The sequence below is a fragment of the Lepidochelys olivacea genome, assembly GCF_965140295.1.
Source record: "Lepidochelys olivacea isolate rLepOli2 genome assembly, chromosome: 1".
NCBI classification, from domain to species: Eukaryota; Metazoa; Chordata; order Testudines; family Cheloniidae; genus Lepidochelys; species Lepidochelys olivacea.
In genome coordinates, this window is record NC_140411.1 from 343272458 (window position 1) to 343284808 (window position 12351).

A 12351-nucleotide genomic window follows, 5' to 3' on the forward strand; every position below is an offset into this window, starting at 1 on the left:
TTATGTTAGTGTCAAATATCAAGGATAAAAAGTGTCATTGCTCTCCTTTCTGTCTGGCGTTTCACCAGCATTTTAATAAACAGAGTGATTTCTTTGCATTAAGGCTATCCTGGTACTAAGTGATTTTGGGACTGGCTTTGAAGACATCGAGACACCACATCTGCACTGCTATCCTTAAACCAATGGAGAGGGACTGCCACTTTGCTAGTGAAGGGTGTATTTTTATGGATTTTTTTCTCCCCTGTAGATTCTAATTTGGGACTTACACAGCATACAGCCGAGCCAGCGAAGCTGTTGCAGCTGGTGGAGACTGATACAATGGATGTGATTGTGTTGGAGCTGCGGCTGGCACTTTGTTTCACAATCAGCCTGATGGCTGGTTTTAAAAAGCCTTGCTCCATCGCTTACTAGGCAACGATAGCTTCCCAGTGACAGGTGTTAATGTTGATAAAACTTAGCCAGAGAGCGGGTTTTCAGGTGATGTAAATCAACATAGCTCCATTCAAACTGATGGTGCTATGCCAGCTGAGAACCTAACACTCTATGTGGCTTTAGGCTAGTCAAATAACTGCTCCGTGCCTCAGTTTCCCCAGCTATGATCTGGGTACAATAATAAGCACATAATTACCCATGGCCCTTGTGTGTCAGTACACAGTCCCTCCACCCCCGCACCCTCCGCATGTAACATGCTGCTTTGAAAAGCACTCGGCGACACCTTGCCTGGGAAAACCAAATTCTATTCCACAGCTTTGATCTGTGGGTCTGTTGTAATTTTTTTTTTTAAGTTTAATCTTAACAAAAGGGTCGCTTAACCCCGGCTGCGTGAAAACAATTGCACTAACCAATGTCTGGATCAACTCCACTGCATTTTTTTTAAACAACTGACAAATCTTCCTTTCGTGAACTTGAAAGGGGCAAGGCACGAGTTACAATATTTACTTAACCCTTTGCAGGTGGCGCGCAGAGTCCCAAGACAGAGCCGATTTCTGCAGAGGCTGGTATGTATCCTGTAAATTCCTGTCATTTATCCACACAGCAGGTATCACATGAGTAGTGGCAATTGAAGCATGTCCCAACACTGCCCCTCAATCTTCTTCTGCCTGTATCTGTAGAAACAAGGATGAACATTGCTTAGTCTGAGTCCAGCTGGGATCCAGCCTCTCTGCTGTGCCATCCAGCCAGATAGTCAATCATTGGTAAATATGGTGGTGGTGGCGGCGATGTGGCCACTTATCCACTGAGCCTGGGAGTAACACGTCTCACATACTGTAGGCTAGCCATCAGACAGCAACAGCTGTCAATCACTATGATCCTCAGCCAGGTTTGAACCAGCAGCATAGAGGGGAATGGGTCTGTATCCCTGGAATGACCCAGTCTTGTTTATTACTTTTAATAAGAATTAGACACTAGGTCAAGTTGTTTTGATCTAAGCAACCACCGCCAGTGAAAACGCAGGCATATATTTACGGCTCTCTTCATACTTCCCAGCACTTGAGGTAAGCAGGAATAAAATCCTCTGTTTGGCAAGTTTCAGAGGGGCAGCCGTGTTAGTCTGTATCAGCAGAAAGAACGAGGAGTACTTGTGGCACCTTAGAGACGAACAAATTTATTTGAGCATAAGCTTTCGTGGGCTACAGCCCACTTCATCAGATGCATGTATTTTCCACTGCATGCATCTGATGAAGTGGGCTTTAGCCCACGAAGCTTATGTCCAAATAAATTTGTTAGTCTCTAAGGTGGCACAAGTCCTCCTCATTCTTTCTGTTTGGCAAGAAAATCTTTTCTCTCATGACAGAGAAACGCCTTGAAAAAACAGCGCCTCACCCTGCGAAATAGCAGCGCTCTCATCCGCTCCCTCTGAGTGCACCCGCGTTTGTTTTTGAAAAGGAATGGTTTCCTGAATGTCTCTCCTCATCTTCCTAAGGGGCTTTAATAACAAGGAGTGTAGAAAACAAAACAGGGAGTGCACATGGACACAGCTATAGGTCAGAATTTCATGCAGTAAGAAGTTGTGCAAGAACTCTAGGGAATACAGAAGATTTTCAGACAGGAACTTGGGCTGAACGCCAGCCCAGAGCCTAGCCACCTGGTTTGAAACTACCTCAGCACCTCTCTGCTACTGTTCACACAAAGAGCAACATGCTGCTTGCAGGTCTGGGTGGATGAGTCAGCAGTTTCTCCTCTCCAGCTGGAGGGAGAGAGCTGTGTGTCTGTGTCTGTCTCTCCGACCGTCTATTCAGCAGGATAGGGGTTGCCGATTTTGGTTACACGTATTCCTGGAGGTTTCATGCCTTGACATAATCTTTAATTAAAGATTAATCTTTAATTCCTGGAGACGCCAGGACAATCCTGGAGAGTTGGCAACCCTACAGCAGGGACCTCTACCATCCGAAGGGGGAAAACCTTGAATGCAGGTTTCCCTTTGTGGTTGACCTGAGACCTGCAGCTGTTCCAAGTTATAAGCGGTAGCCCCCCTGCCCTCAATAGCGTTCGAAGGCATTTGAGGCTTCAGATGAATCCAGGTGAAACTCAGTGGTTTTGTCTCAGTTTTGCTGCTGCGTTTGGGGAAGGTTTTGAAGCTGACCTTCAAAGAGAAAGTCAGGACGGCGGTGCGAGCCCAGGAGGTTCGAAACTAAAGAAGATGTTGCACCTTGTGTGGCTCTAAATTATAACAGTTCCCCCCTCTACTCTTTACTTCCGCTTCTGATTGGCCATCCGATTCCTTATTGGAGTCACTTGCCACCCCAATAATAGCCAGTTAAATATTCAGAACATCATGGGTGGCGCGTGACTCCCGCATTTGGGGAGGCTCGGCCTAAGCGTTGTGGCCCCACCCCCGCTCTGCCCTGAGGCCCGCCCCCTGCTCTGCCCTCATTTGGCCTCCTCCCCCACAGGCCCCGCCCACACTCCCGCCCCACTCTGCCCCGGCCCCAGCCCCCACTCGGCCCCCTCCCGCGAGGGACCCCCCACCTGCTGCTCGTGCCTCTCTGCTCCCTCCCCCAAAGGGGTCCCCCTGCTGGCTACGCATGCCTCTCTGCCCCCTCCCTCTAGGGGCCCCCTGCCGCTCATGACTCTCTACCTCTCAGGAGGTGAAGAGGTGCGAGCAGCGGGCGGGGGAAGAGGGGGTCACATGGGAAATAGTGGACAAGCACGAGAGCCGGGTGGGGGAGCGTCACTGGGGAGAAGCATGAGAGGTGGGTGGCGGGGGTCCACAGGGGAAGAAGCAAAGCATGGCAGAGTGAGGGCAGGGCCATGGGAGAAGCATGGGAGCAGGGCTCCGGGGCGTGGTGTATGCGGGGCTACGGCCTGGACGCCATTTTGGAGGCAGCACTCCAGGGGAGGCTGAGCCTCCCCTGGCCTATTATACCCGCTGCCCATGCAGAACATCGAATGAAAGGACCCACAGAGAACTAGTTGAATTTAGAAATGGGCCTGAACCAAAACTCCAGATCAGAATTTCCCTCACCTGGCACTTTAGGGGAATGAGATTCTAAGGCCCCGTCTATATTAGGCAAATTCACATTGATGTAACTACTTCCATGCATTTACACCAGTGCAACACTTAATGCAGATGCCCTGAGCCACTGCTAAGCAAGGGGTTACATGGATGCAGAGTAAATCAGAACTTTGCCAGACCTGGATTCTTGCAGGTGCTCCCTTCCTTTATAATGATCAAGTCTGGAGTGTTCCAAAGTCAGCCCAAAACGGAGTGCCTGTTTCTGACACCTGCACTTCCCCCCTTCTCATATGGAGCAGTCTTTTGCTCTGAGAATAGGCCTTTTCATTTCAATGAGACCATGATCACAGAAAGGGATTGCTCATCGGAAGAATGGCAGAAAAGGGACCTACATTTGCTAGTCCACTCAGGTGCATCTGTGGGTTTATTTATGTGATAGCGTTATCTCTTTGGCAGCCTTCCAATGTTGAAGGATCAGCCTTTTACTGATCAAGCCAACATGATGCAGAAATTTTTCTCGTTCGTTACTTAGAGTAGTTACATTAAGCTTAAGTCTTCCAAATATAAAACGTCTTGGATTTATGGGGATACTGCTGTCCAAGTGCGTATTAGCCCTGAGAAGCACTTCGTCCGAGGACTTGCGCATAAAAGTACATTCCCAAGACGCATAATTTGGCAATCAGCTCTCGACTGCTCCAATTCCTGTTTCATCCAAGCTGGATGGGGTCCAGAGTGTTCTAAAAAGGACATTTTGCTAGATGAGCCTCAGCCGTGTGCATGTTTTCTATTAAGGCTGTTCCATCTATCATTTGAGAGCTATAGAGCAAATCCCCGACTCAAGTAAATCTGCCTAACTCCACTGAATTCAGTTTAGCTACGCTTGGTTCACACCTGCTGAGGATCTGGCCGTATACATTTTAAGACTTGGTTGCATGCATCCTTACTTGGCTCCAGTGAGAATTTGGCAGCATAGTGTAATGGCTACTGAGGAGGCCTTACATAAAATTTCCACAAGCTAACAAGGAGATTTGTCTAGGACTGTGGTTCTCAATCTTTCCCAGCCCATGACCCCATGTCCCGCCTGGACAAAGTTTTGGGAATCTCCTCCTATCTGGCCGTAAAGAAAGAGAAGGTGGTTATAATCCTCAGAAACCCATTCCTGACCCCCATGTTGAGAACCCATGATCTAGGATGTGTCCAGATTTCCGAAGTACTTTTCATAGCATATGTCTCGGCTCGCTCTGTGTAGAGGCCTCACGCTGGCACTGGGCAGAATGAATGTGGATTGTGCCCTTGACAGGGCATAGGGAGGTACTGTGCCCTTTGTGTAACCTTTCCCCACTGATCCAAAGCCTTGATGAAAAACCCCACCATGCCTAGTGTTCACAAAGGGGCTCTAACACTCTTCATCTTACAAACTTTTATGAGGCTGTTTGTTTTCACCTCATATTAAATCCTTGTGTGCCGCAAAGAAATGCCACAGGGGTGGGTTGTTTGGCTTTTAAAATAGACGGTAATGAGAAACTGTTCAATTCCTACAGGAGACCAGGCCGCGGATGGCTGAATTCACAGTCAAATCCACAATCATTTCCCGCTATGCCTTCACCACCGTTTCGTGCACCATGGTGAACAGCGGGTCTGAGGCCAAGGAAGGCACCTTTGAGATGCAGATCCCAGCTGCAGCCTTTATCTCCAACTTCACCATGTACGTGGTGCTTTTGTTTCTCCATGAGTTTCCGCCCCTTCTTGTCTTGCTGCGGGATGAGAGGGTGTGTGGTGACTTTTGCTCCCCCTCCTCTGGCCCTGCTAGGCACAGGCTGGGCCATGAGTCCAACAGCATTGGAGGGATGCCGATACCCCAGAAGAGCAGGGCCCCACTAATGTATTTGATTCCCTCATACTGAAGGCCTGCTGGTAGGTCTGACAAGCATCCCCAAATTAGAACCTCACCTCTGGAGCCTGCCAGAGTGACTGGAAATCTCAGGAGAACAGGCTTTCTTGGAGAGTTTAACAGGGTGGTTTGCCCCATGGCTGGAGAGCTTGTGGCTAAGCCAGCCCTAGAGACAGGATGAGCCACACTTGTCAGGTGCTCCCAGGATTAAAAAAAAAAAAAAAAGAGCGGGAAGTTGCAGTAAAGGGAGGAAGCCCAGGAAAGTGTTCTGGGGTTTGTAGGTACTGCCCGCTGCAAGAAGGCTTCTGCAGTGTTCGGAGTCAGCAGGGGAAAAAAGAAAGCTGAAGAAGCAGGAGAGAGTGGGAGAAAGCCGTCCAGGCAGGGGGGCCTGGGCCAGACCCTGTCTAAGTAGGGCAGTGGCTGTAAAGGCCAGCAGGGATGAAGACTGTGTAAATTTGAGTTTTGTGTTATTTTGGGTTGATCAAGACACGGAACTGCTTGGGGCCTAGAGTGCCTGTTTTGTATCAGAGAGCTAACTACATGGGACCCCTTGTGGGGATTGTTTGAATCACTTTTGAAATGTGAGTTCTTAAAGAGCCTTGAAGAGGGGGACCAGGCAGGGTGCCACAGAATGACCTTTGCCTAATGGGGCACTTCGGAGGCTGCCTGTGTTACTGGGAGACTTCAGGTACTTCCAGGTGGGCTGCATGAGAAAAGGCCTGTTCCACTGCTGGATTACCACCCATGGGGTATTCTAAGGAATATTTATTCACTGGTATCCAATGTCCTAAGACCCATTCCTAGTAAGAAGCATTTAATTAGCTTGAAGCATTTAATTTAGTTTAATAAAAGCATTAATTAACTTGAAGCCTTTAAATCATGATTTGAGGACTTCAGTAGCTCAGCTAGAGGTAGGGGTCTATTACAGGAGTGGGTGGGTGAGGTTCTGTGGCCAGCCATGTGCAGGAGGTCAGACCAGATGATCATGATGGTCCCTTCTGATCTTAGTCGTATAAGTCTATGAGATGAAAGTCTGTTTGCAAGCGATAGCAACACAGAGATTGATATACACTGATACAAAGGTAGGATTTGTTGTCACGAATAAAATGCTGGAGGTGGGTATCCCTTGTAAATAGCTTTGTCCCCTGCTTTCCCTGCTGTTGTCCTTTATTCACTTGGAATTACATGTTGAGCTGCAGAAGAGGGATGGTAACTGACGTTTGGGGACTGCCCAGATGAGTTAGGGGTTCTATCATTGCCTGCTTGGTAACTGCGGGTGCCATAGTGATATGCTGCTACAGCCTACAAGCATAAAGGTCTCAACCCTGGGTTCCACCACCTTAGTTACTCCTTGCAGGGTGATTTCAGCTACCCCTTTTGGTCTTGAGTCCCCCGCACAAATCCATCTCCCTGTGAGCTTAACTACCAGGCACTCGGACTTTTCCTATCTGGTTCGTCATCCCCAAAGGAATGAAATCTGCTCCCAGTTATCACTACACTGTGGCACACATACTCCATGCAGTTTGCACAACAGAGACCTGCTGGGGATAAAAATAAACAAAAAGTTTTATTTCATAGAAAAATCATAGCGGTGAAGAGGAAGCAGTAAGGCCTGGTCTACACAACAGAGTTAGGTCGACATAAGGCAGCTTACATTGACCTAACTGTGTAAGCGTCTACACTACAATGTCCTCCCACCGATTTAACTTGCCTGCTACGCCCACCTAATAACTCCACCTCCGCGAGAGGCATAGTGCTTAGATCGATATAGTTAGGTCAATGCAGTGTCCATGCAGACACTGTGTCGCTTACATCTTCTGTTGCTGCCTTTGACAGCGGGAGTCCCGCTGCCCCGGGCTGACAGCTGCTGGGTGGGATTCTCTGATGCCATACCTGGTTGGCTTTAGTGGAGTTATGCCCACAGAGCAGCTGGCCCTTTAGCCTATGCCCAGTACAAAAACATGCCCAAGCATTGTCACTGCACTAGGATGAGCCCCACGTCTGGATTTGTCTCCATGGCGGTAGATCTATAAGGCTGACATCTCTTAACCCTACAGGATCATTGGAGACAGGATTTACCATGGGGAAGTCACTGCGAAAGAAAAGAAAACCAGAAATGAGGACAAAGAGAGGAATAATAAACATTCTAGTCCCACAGATGGTGGGTGAGTATTGTTTCCCCTGGCTGCCATTTTGGGCAGAGTTCTGATGTTTCTTCTTTATACCATGGCTGCCATTTTGGGCAGAGTTCTGATGTTTCTTCTTTATACCATTAAAAGGTATTTCCTTTCTTTCTACTGTGTGGCCTATTTATTTCCCTGTGTTAGGGCCTGTGATATATCTAGTCTAATACAGCCCCCGCTACCATTGGAGGTGAACATCTCACAGCACCCTTTGGAGGCAAGACGGTGCTGTTATTCCCATTTTACAGATGAGGCACAGAGAGGCTAAGTGACTTGCCAAAGGTCACATAGGAAGTCTGTGGCAGAGCAGGGAATTGACATTGGGTCTCCTGAGTCCTAGCCTAGTTTCCTAACCACTGGACCACCCTTATTCTCCCTCTCTCTGCTCTGAACTTCATTCCTTTTTTAATCATCTGTCATACTCCTAGCTAAGCTTACTAATAAGAGCCTTTTAAAATCTCTCCTCCTGCTGTTTACTTACCTCTGAGTATTTCTGTTGTCCATCTTTGCATCTTCATTTAATGGGGAACACTAGCTGCTGACACAAGGGACACACCCTCAGGAAACCATTAACTTCAGGGTGTGGCTCATGATGTAAAAACAGCTTGTGAAGGTCTCTTTGAATTTCCCTTGCAGGGAGACCAGAGCTGAGACTTTCAAAGCCTCTGGCACTATTCCACGCAAGACCCACGCCATCTTCATGCTGCATTATGAAGAGCTCTTGCAAAGGCACCTGGGAAAGTATGAGTACACCGTCAGCGTCCGGCCCCAGCAGCTCGTGGGCAGGTTACGCGTGGAGGTGAACATCCTAGAGAACTCGGGCTTCAGTTCTCTGGAGGTGCTGCCACTCCAAAACAGCAAGCAGAGAGGCATCAAGAAAGTCATAGGTGAATAGAGTGTGTGGCCTACAGTGGTGATTGCGTCGCTTCTTGTGAACTGGCCTGGGCCCGGTTAGTACATGCGTAACGCCGACAGACCCTGGTCGTCGGCAGCCGGGCTCAAACCTGGGACCTAATGTGTGAGCCTCTATTGTCTGAGCTAAAAGATACCTTTCTCTTAGCCAAGTGTGTAGGAGGCTCATCAAGCTTTAGCTGGTCTAGTCACCACTAGAGGGAGACAGAGTGCCACCCCAAGCAGGCATGGGTTACACACGGTTGGGATGGAAGATCTCCAGGGAAATCCCAGACTGATGGTGCTGACTGTTAGAATCATAGAATCATAGAATATCAGGGTTGGAAGGGACCTCAGGAGGTCATCTAGTCCAACCCGCTGCTCAAAGCAGGACCAATCCCCAATTAAATCATCCCAGCCAGGGCTTTGTCAAGCCTGACCATAAAAATATCTAAGGAAGGAGATTCCACCACCTCCCTAGGTAACGCTTTCCAGTGTTTCACCACCCTCCTAGTGAAAAAGTTTTTCCTAATATCCAACCTAAATCTCCCCCACTGCAACTTGCAACACTGAAACTTGTTCAATAGATGACACTCTTCCCTCAGAAGTGGCCATAAATCAGTGCCCCCAGGTTGCATTAGGTGGTACTGAGCTGCAGAGGGAGCCACCTTTTTTGGTGGAGTCATAAAACTGAGGCCTGGACCTTACACAACCATGAAAGACCATAGGGAATGTCTCACAAGGTAGGGAGCGGTCTGAACCCGGGTGGCCTGGCCATATGCCAGCGTGCTTCATATTTCAGTGCCACTTCATTTAGAAACATTATTCCTTACTTCTCCGCTGAGCCACCGTGGTGCAGCGTGGTTGGCACATTCCATCCCAGAGGTGGCTGCAGTTCAGTGCTAGGTAGCTGCTTTCTGCAATTCGACTCTCTAACTATTTGGCAGCCTCCAGCCCTGCTAGGGCAGGGACGCAGTATAATAACAATGACCATTAAAGATTTTCAGGAGCTATAATGGTGGGAATTCTATTCAGTCTGCCTTCAGAGGTCCCTGGCTTTTGTGGCTTTAAGCCAGCATATGCGTACGTGCATGTCTAAACAGAGAAAGAAAACTTTGAATCCTATTAGGGCCTGATCTCCCTATTAGGGAAATTAGGGCCTGATCCAAAGCCCACTAAAGCCAATGGGAGTCTTTCAAATGACTTGGATGGGCTTTGAATCGGGCTTTGAATCAGATGCGACGTTCCTGGCTCCTGGGAACTGCTGAAGTAACTTGTGTTTCCATCCAAGCAGACCAAAGCAAACAGGAAATCCTGCCTTTCGGAACACAGGAAAGGTCGGTCTTTTGCCAAAGCAGCAGAGAGCAGGTGCAATGCTGGGGGCGGGGGGAGGGGGGGTCTAGCATTGCCCCATAGGCTGCTCAGAGCTATTGTTTTTTGCAAATGGGCAGCATAGATCATAAGATGCTATGATTTTGCCTGGAAGCCGCTGCATGTTAGCAAAAACTCCAGGCTAACGTCAAGTGGGAGATGGTCTTGCTTGAGGATGGAGCATGAAGGATCATGGATCTCAAACCCAGGTCTGGGGGTCCCCAGACCACAGCTGCCTCCTGGCATCTCGCTGGTACCAGCAGGGAGCATGGGCTGGCGGATCCTTGCTCACAAGAGGCACTTCCCCAAAAGCTTCCATTTGGAGGAGATGTCCAGCCTTTCTGATTGGCTCAGACTCACTACTTCAGCCAGAAAGAAGCAGAGGAAGTTGTCTGAACAACTAGGTGAATCCCTGGCTGCTGCTCCGTTGGACCTTTCCAGTTAGCCTGACTCCTAAGCCCTGTTTTGTTCCTAATTCATGCCTTCCTGTCCTGTTCCTGGTTCCTGCTCTCCTGCCTTATTCCAGATCCCTGCTCCTATGCCCCGCTCTTGGCTACTGATTCTGGTTCTGCCTCTTGGCTTGATGCCTGCCTCTGGCTCTGACCCTTGGCTCAACCCCCGACTTTGTCTCTGTTGCTGACCTGAATCTTGCTCTGACCACTAGGTCTGACCATCTACATCCCGGTAGGGTCAGATCCTCAGCGGGTGTAAATCAATATGGCTCCAGTGAATTCTGTGGAGCTGCAGTGATTTATACTATGTGAGGATCTGGCCTGAAACTTGTGACTATGGAATAAAACAAAAGTCTCGGTCCTATTCCTATCAAAGCTGAGGCCTGAGGATTGGGCCTGAATGCTGCTGTTGCCCAATGAGTTCAGTGAGCCTTGGATCAGGCTTTGGATAAGGCAAAGCATCTGCAGCCGCTGTCGGTAGGATAAAATGATAAAGGTTGTCAGTCCCCTTGATTTAGCTTAGCTGAGGTGAGGAAGGATGTTTCCCCTTGGGATAGTAGTGTATGGTGAGGTGCATTTCTGGTGTTACGCTTTCCTCCAAAGCATCTGGCATTGATCAAGGCCAGAGACAGGATAACTGAGCAGACACACCCTTTGTTCCAGCACGCATATTCCTGTATTTAAATGATACATGGAAAAACTCAGTATTGGAGCGGCCTATCCAAATGTGACTCTGTGGGCACCGGACGTTCTGTGCAACATAGCAAGGGGTTTAAAACATTTAATAGGAAATTTGGACCCATCCAGTTCTATTATTATTAAAGTCTTCTCTAGCCATTAAAGTCTATGTGAGATATCACTTTCAATGTCATGACCAGAGGAGGGGACTGGAACCCAGGATTCCTGGATTTTATTCATACATCTGATACTCACTCAGTTTTGTGGTCTAGATTGTCACCCTTATTCATGTTGCCTCACTCCTCCAGTGACAATATTGAAACCAGTAAGATTACCTCAGGGATGAGGTGCTGCTCAGTGTAAAGGGGACAATCTGGCCCTCTCTAAACTTGAGCAAGTCATGTAGGCTCTCTGGTTGGCTGTCCCCATCTGTAAAACAGCTATAATGAGGCCTACAGTATTTCTCACATAGGTGTTGATTAAAATTTAAAAAGTGCTTTGAGATCCTTGAAGGAAAGGCCAAATTAGCAGTATAAATGAGAATAAGAGTAATGTTTTTCAGAAGCACACAAGTCCCATTTTCCAAAGTGACTTAGGCTTCCAAGTCATTTAGGTGCTTTCTGAACATTTTCCCCTGAGACACAGGGGTTCCTGATTTATTCTCAGTGATTCAAACTGCCGTAGCTTGCAAACCAAAGAGAAGCTTCCACCTTCCCCCCACCAGATGCTGACCCTGACAATCTAGCGTGGGGTAAAAAATCAAGCTGGGTTCTTTCTGCCCCTGTAACCCCGCCAGCAATGTCTGGGCATTGAATGTTTGTGAGTGAAATGCCTACCTGCTGTAGTGATTGGCACTATGAGCACGAACAAAATGAATGAACATTTCTCAGATGGATCTAGCAATCAGAATGTATCTGGCCATCTCCCAGTCAGGGATTAGCCTGAGACATCTCTGAAGTGATGAATGCATCTTCAGGATGCATGTGGAAGAGTCAAATTCCTGTCACCTGGCTAAATGTGCACTGGCTCTGCTGTTCCAGCTGTAACAAGATCCTGGTGTGTCCATAAAGCACTTAAAGCAGGATGCAGATGGGACTTAAAGGCACGCCGAGAGGAGGTGCTCTCTGCTGAGGAAGGACAAGAGTCCCCACTCTCACATTTGTGAATTAGCATAACAGTCTTTGTTGTTGCAGTGGCAATGGTGAATGTTGTATTTCTGGCTAGGGATCTGAGCCACAAAGGTCAGACTCAGCTCCAGACTTCTCCACAGTTTGATACAGGGCCTAGGTTTGGTTTGTTTTAAAGATATAGGCCGTTTTGGGGGTTCTGATTAGGTTTCCTCTCTGACTGACAAAGCGAAGCCAGGCCTCTCTAGTATGTTTCCTTTGTAAGCAGGCTCACAAACATACAAACCAGCTGGGTTTATGT

The 12351-nt window shown here is 48.2% G+C and overlaps 1 protein-coding gene across 2 annotated transcripts in view; it reads left to right on the forward strand.

Moving 5' to 3' along the window:
* Positions 1–12351, forward strand: part of ITIH5 (inter-alpha-trypsin inhibitor heavy chain 5) — a 60036-nt gene that overhangs the window by 4411 nt on the left and 43274 nt on the right. For both annotated transcript variants that reach the window (XM_084636798.1, XM_084636799.1), the window contains exons 2-5: positions 954–998; positions 4999–5162; positions 7406–7513; positions 8168–8418. In XM_084636798.1, coding sequence (XP_084492924.1) covers positions 954–998; positions 4999–5162; positions 7406–7513; positions 8168–8418 — 568 coding nt within the window. The remainder of the gene's footprint in view (positions 1–953; positions 999–4998; positions 5163–7405; positions 7514–8167; positions 8419–12351) is intronic.